General features: G+C 49.9%; 1 protein-coding gene across 1 annotated transcript in view; it reads right to left on the reverse strand.

Moving 5' to 3' along the window:
• Positions 1-698: 698 nt before the first annotated feature.
• Positions 699-5655, reverse strand: part of NFAM1 (NFAT activating protein with ITAM motif 1) — a 13961-nt gene continuing 9004 nt past the window's right edge. The window contains exons 5-6 of the mRNA XM_009322076.1: positions 3471-3557; positions 699-764 (exon numbers count right to left, since the gene is read on the reverse strand). Coding sequence (XP_009320351.1) covers positions 705-764; positions 3471-3557 — 147 coding nt within the window. The 3' untranslated portion in view covers positions 699-704. The remainder of the gene's footprint in view (positions 765-3470; positions 3558-5655) is intronic.

Below are 5655 nucleotides of genomic sequence, written 5' to 3' on the forward strand. Positions count from 1 at the left end.
TCCATCTTTATCTCTGTCGGTGCATCCAGTCCTCACTGTATACTGCTGATATTGCTGAAGGGAAAGCATTTACTCGGAGGCACTGATTTGAGTCGACTGAGTATGGTCACAGCAGGCATCTGTGACTAGTTGATGGGATTAGCAGATTATGAGAAAGCATGTTTCACTGTGGGGTTCCTGAGAAAGGAAACATGGGCAGGTGGATGCTTGGATCTCAGTTAAACTATGCATGAAGGCCTGATGGCCATGTCAGGAAAGCTGTAGGCACAGGATCAGATGGAGTGCTGCAGGTCGGGATTGGAAGATCAAGCCAGCAAGCAGGAAGGTCTCTGGATTGTCCTATCATTTACAGAGGATCAAGATTTAAGTATTTCAGCCAGGCCAGGTGAGAGAAACCTGCACAGATCCCATCTGCACCATTTCTAAGATACGTGCGAGTGCTTGACAAAAGCAGCCTTGCTTTTTGCATCAAACGGTTTTGCTGCAAAATAGCTTTGCTGCATCAGTGCAGACTGAGCCCCGGTGGGATTTGAACAGATGCATTCTGTTGTTAATGAAGGGCAGTTTAGAAGAAGCCAGGGGTTCACAAGTCCCTCGTGGCTGTGCCCTGAAGTCTGTGGATCTCTGCAGAGAACTGGGGATGTAAGAGAGTAGTTCTGCCATACAGAAAGATGTCTGGTCCACATAGGGTCAGATTTTCCCTGTTAGACATTCTCATACAATGTATCAGAGGATTCTTCTAGAGTTGCTTGTTTCTCATGTGTCTGCGGAATGATGAAAAGGAGAAAAAAGAAATGGAGGAAAATTATTCAAAGGAAGATGAATTAATTCTTAATAAGCAGACACTGACATTTGTTCTGTTAGAAATGGCTATAAGTGATCCGCTGAAACGGAAGCCACTACGGTGAGAAATGTTGCTCCGCCAGAGACGAACGTGACTAATCCAGCCCAAGGGATAAAGATGCCTCCTTTACTTGTCACTCTTCCCCCAAAAAGCTGTCAGACAGGGAGAGGAGGGAAAATTGGACTTGGTAAAAAAATAAATCACTTTGGATTCTGTGAAGGAGGAATTCCCTGACCTCCTCAATCCTGTTTCTTCAACAGTTGAGTCTATTCCTCACAACCGTTCCTTGTGTAGACAAGGCGCTGACAGACTGATATTTTAAGCGCTGTGTGGCACAGGCCTGCTGTAAGCAAGGTTACACAGCAAGTAGCTGAAATGCCACCGGGTGAATGAAGCCCTACCTACACTAGCATTTTCTCTGTCGCCACTACCAAAGGGAAACATTTTACAAAAGTGCTGAGCACAGGCACCTCCAACGCATGCGGGGTTAACCCCTCGCTACCCAAGCTGGCTGACAGTCCAGCGTGACAGCATGCAAATGCTCTTGTTTCAGGGGCTCTCAGCCCTGCTTCCCTTTACAGCCCCCGCTCTATGCGCAGCATCCCGCAGCAAGGGCTGGACTGGACCCTCCGCAGCAGAGTCAGCCACGGTTCAGCTATCCGAGCTCCCACTCACAGGCCAAACCCACTGGCCCACAAGTCTCCTCTTAGGGAAAACACCCTGTTATATTCTGGCACAGCCAGCTGGAGGACAAGTGCCCCAGGGGGTCATAGCCCAGGATGACTTAGAGGGAAGCTTATCAAGGTGCTTGCAACAGTAGTGGAAAGCACAGTCAAATTCTCCTGTGCAGAGATCACGGAGCCCTGCCACTCACACTTCCCTTCCTTCTGACCAGCACCAGAACTGAGGATACTTGGTGGCGTCTGCTCTTGGTGTGAGAGCTCATCCCATCCCTTCTCTTTGCTTTCGTCTCCTTTGTTTCTCCCATCTCTGCTTTGACCTTTACCCCACCCTGGCTGAGACTACCAGCGCCAGACCCACTCACACACAGACGTTCCTTTGCTCGCTCTTTGTTGCTTTGCTCCTGCTCTGTTTTACAGATCTGCTGCCCTCCAAAGCAGCAGTTGAGTGGTTGGGGCCACACACAAGCAATTCAGCACAGCCCAGACAGCTCCATGGTAGGGAAAAAAACACACACATACTGCATCTCATCATCCAGACTGAATCGTTTCCACAGGGGCAGCTGATAAAGGTATAGACAAGAATAAATAGCACAGGGAAGAGGGATCAGGACCTACTGTTCTCCCTATCCAACTAATTCAAAATGCAGCAAGAACACGAAACCAGGGATGCTGTCTTTTCTAGTGCATATGATGCACTGGGGTATAAGACAGCCTATACAAAACAACCCATCCTTCCCCTCAATAATCAGATACCTGCCACCGCCTTTGCTACCACCAACCACTGTGGTGCCACAGCAGTAACTGCAGGAGGCCAGTGGCCTTGGTACTAGACTACATGGCAAGTAGCTCTGACACAGAGGAGGCCACTTGATTTTAGACCACCTTTTCCTAAAAGGTGGGAGTTGTGAAAATGCCCCAGACACTGGAAAATAATGTCCTTCATGAAGCAGAGGGATGGTGCCAACTGAAGCTGGCACCATGCTCCACGCTGCATAGGCAACCTGGGAAACTCCCCCCAACAGGACATCAGTGGGAGGAAGCAGGCGACACTTTTCAGGAACATTTTCTAACGTTAGAAGGGTGAATATATTTTTTAAGCAGATAAGAGGTCTGAAGGGGAAAAGAACAACAAAGTTCTGAGGACAGGAAGGAAATGTTCCCTGGGGTGCCTGATGCAAGTTTTGTCTCTATGAAACAGCTGATGCCTGCCAAAGGCAGGGTAGAGGGCTGTGTGGACCTCTGGTCTGCTTCATGTGGCCCCCACAACTGATCAGCACCTGCATATTCCGAGTTGCAGCTACTTTCACTATGAGTGGATTTAGTTCCTTGTCTCTAACATGTAATTCGCAGCCCAGCCAAGAAGATCTGAGCCCAAAACATACCCACACTGCCTTTTCCTGAGCCCCAGAGCTGACAGAGATCGTATCAGCCCAGCCTCTGTTCAGACTATCTTAGCTTCTGCTACCATGAAATGGCTCTCAGGTGCTTAATGCTGGTGAAAGCAAAGCTGTGTCCAGGGTCTGCCTCCAGTGCACAGATTCCTCTACCCCAGAGGACTTCTCAGCTGCCTAAATAATCTGGAAAGGGCAGTAGTGGGGACCAGCATCTGGCCAACTCTCCACGAACGTCAGTCCCATTCAGAGGGAGCAGCGATGCCAAACTTCGCAGTGCCTTTCAGCGTATGTCATACAGCAAAGCATCTGCATGAAACCGGGACTGCCAGAACTGGTAGAGCTGCAGAAGCAAAGGGTTCTGCTGGAAGAGGAAAGATAGGCTACATGTGCAGCACAGCTGGCGAGTGGATGCCACGTCCCGTTTTCCCCTTTCGGTGGGACTGAAGACACACTTACTGCCTGCTAGGGCCATGGAGACTCTGTGGATTTTCTTTCCCCATGTGCCCAGTGCATAAGGGAACTCTCCAAGAACAAGGCCCCAGCCCTTACCTTCCCTGGAGGACTCTTTCTGGGTGATGGGTTGTTTGTGTTGTTCTTGAGGATAGAATAGACATCAACTTGCTGCAAATCCAGGCACTGCACAGGGAAGAAAGAAGAGAGCAGGGGTCAAATAAATTACTTAGGTTTAAGACAATTAATTGCCCACTGGGTTGTTCCCCATCTCATGCCTGACATTTTTTAGGAACCCCTGCCATCTCCAAAATTTTGAAGTTCCTGACCTGAACTTGGGCAAAAAGAAAATCCTTTCCCCTTGAAATCTTTACAGTGCAGCTGTATTGTTTTCCTTTTTCAGGCTCACAGAGATGGGCTCTGATGTTACCTACCCTGTGTAAGGCAGTGGAGAACAATGCCAATGCCCTTGCCTCCCTCCACTCCAAATTGTCCCAGAATGCAGAATAAAGACCCCTCTGCTACACAGAAGGATATTGTGCATCATGGGGACCACAGGTAACTGGCAGTGCTCCACATTGCCCAAGACTGTTTAGGTGCCTGACACCCACACGCTCTTGCTCATGGTTATTCTGGGCACACAAGAGTGAGAAGAGAGGTGAGTCTGAGGTCCTGAAGCACAAGGGCTGTCAAAAATGGGAAACCCTACATTGGGCATGATTTCTATTTATTTTCTGGGTTTTTTTCCAAGCCAGAACTCTCCTTTCTTCTTAGAGTGAGCAAAGAATAATAAAAAAAAAAAATCAATACACTCTCAGGCCCTCAAACATATCTGTGGTCCCACACAGCTACACAGAGAAACACACACACGCCCTACATGCGTATGCACCCGCTGGTCCCCCAGGTAATCGTGTCACAGGAGATGCATGTCAGTTTGAGTGATGTTCCAGCTCTGCCTGAAGGATCAAACATAACAATCGGGAGGACTTTTCCATGTGTGTTTCAAGGATGACAGCAGGTTGCCAAGGTGGCTGTTTCTCTGGCAACAGGAAGATGGGAGGAGCTCCGGCCGCAAGAGGGGCAGATGGTATTAGTGGAGAGACTGCAAAGGAGCGAGGCGCCCTGCAACACAGTGAGGAGTACGAGCAAAACATGGAGGCTTGATTCTTGGGCTGCCAATCACCTGAACCCCCATCATTTCATCCGGAGTTGCAAACCCTCAGCATCTTTCAGGATCATGGCCAGCGGGACGGTGGTTTGAACAGGACCAGATGATAGAGGAGCAGCATTTGGGAGTGGGGCTTGGAACAAACAGGCACTCAGACAGGAGGGGGCCGCAGTGAACGGAGCACCAGACGGCTCTCCCATTCCCACCCCTCCTCCGGGAACAGTCAAATTATTTCACCTGTCTGCTTCCCACTCCCAACAACCCGCTTGCCTACACAGACATTCCCAACTATTCACATGTACACATGCACACACAGAAAAACCCATTTCCCCGTCCTCATTTTCAATTCTCTTTGTGATGCTCGCAGTGAGGACCTCATCCTGCGTGCTGCGCTCCCAGCAGCCTGGCTCCATGTCCCCTTGGCAGGACAGGCGGCCTCTTTCACTGCTCTAGTCTGAAGCCACTCACAGGCAAGAAGGACCCTTTTGGATTTTAACCTCCAAAAAAGATTCCTTTCCTCCACAAGCCCTCTTCCCATGGAGGCTGTTGACAATGGTGGTCCTTTGCTGGCCAGTTGAAAAGCCAGTGTCTCCAACCGCCATCTGCAAATTAATTACTTTTACTTGGTCACTGAGCACCTGCTACTGTCACAGTGGAGGCACACAGCCTCTCTCCTCCCCGCTGGCAGATGCCTTCCTGTCCCTGAGCAGCCTCCTTGTCTCCCTCGCACCGGGAAAAGCTCCTGTGTTCTGGAACCTGCCTGCGCTGCAGGAGTTCTGTTTGGTGCTCAAAAAAGCTTGTTTGAAGTGTAAAGCGGAAGAAGTGAGTCCCTCCGATTGTTATTTCCAAGCTGCTCATTAACTAGGCAGCTAAGCTGGAAGACAGAGGAAAATACAGATTTGGGTCTGGGCAGTGCAGTGAGGCAGAGCTTCTTCGGGGCTGCAGGAGGACAAAGAGGTCAAGGAACACCTGGCAGTGTAGTGGGAACAAAGTGGGTGCCCAGCTGCCCCCTTATTACCAGGGCTCTTTGCTACCTGCTGCTTTTCACTGTGTACACCCACCCCCAGGGACCATGAGGCAAACAGTGGCACCTGGAAGAGCCAGTGGGGAAGGCAT

The sequence above is a fragment of the Pygoscelis adeliae genome, unplaced genomic scaffold (assembly GCF_000699105.1).
Source record: "Pygoscelis adeliae isolate BGI_AS28 unplaced genomic scaffold, ASM69910v1 Scaffold60, whole genome shotgun sequence".
Classification (NCBI taxonomy): domain Eukaryota; kingdom Metazoa; phylum Chordata; class Aves; order Sphenisciformes; family Spheniscidae; genus Pygoscelis; species Pygoscelis adeliae.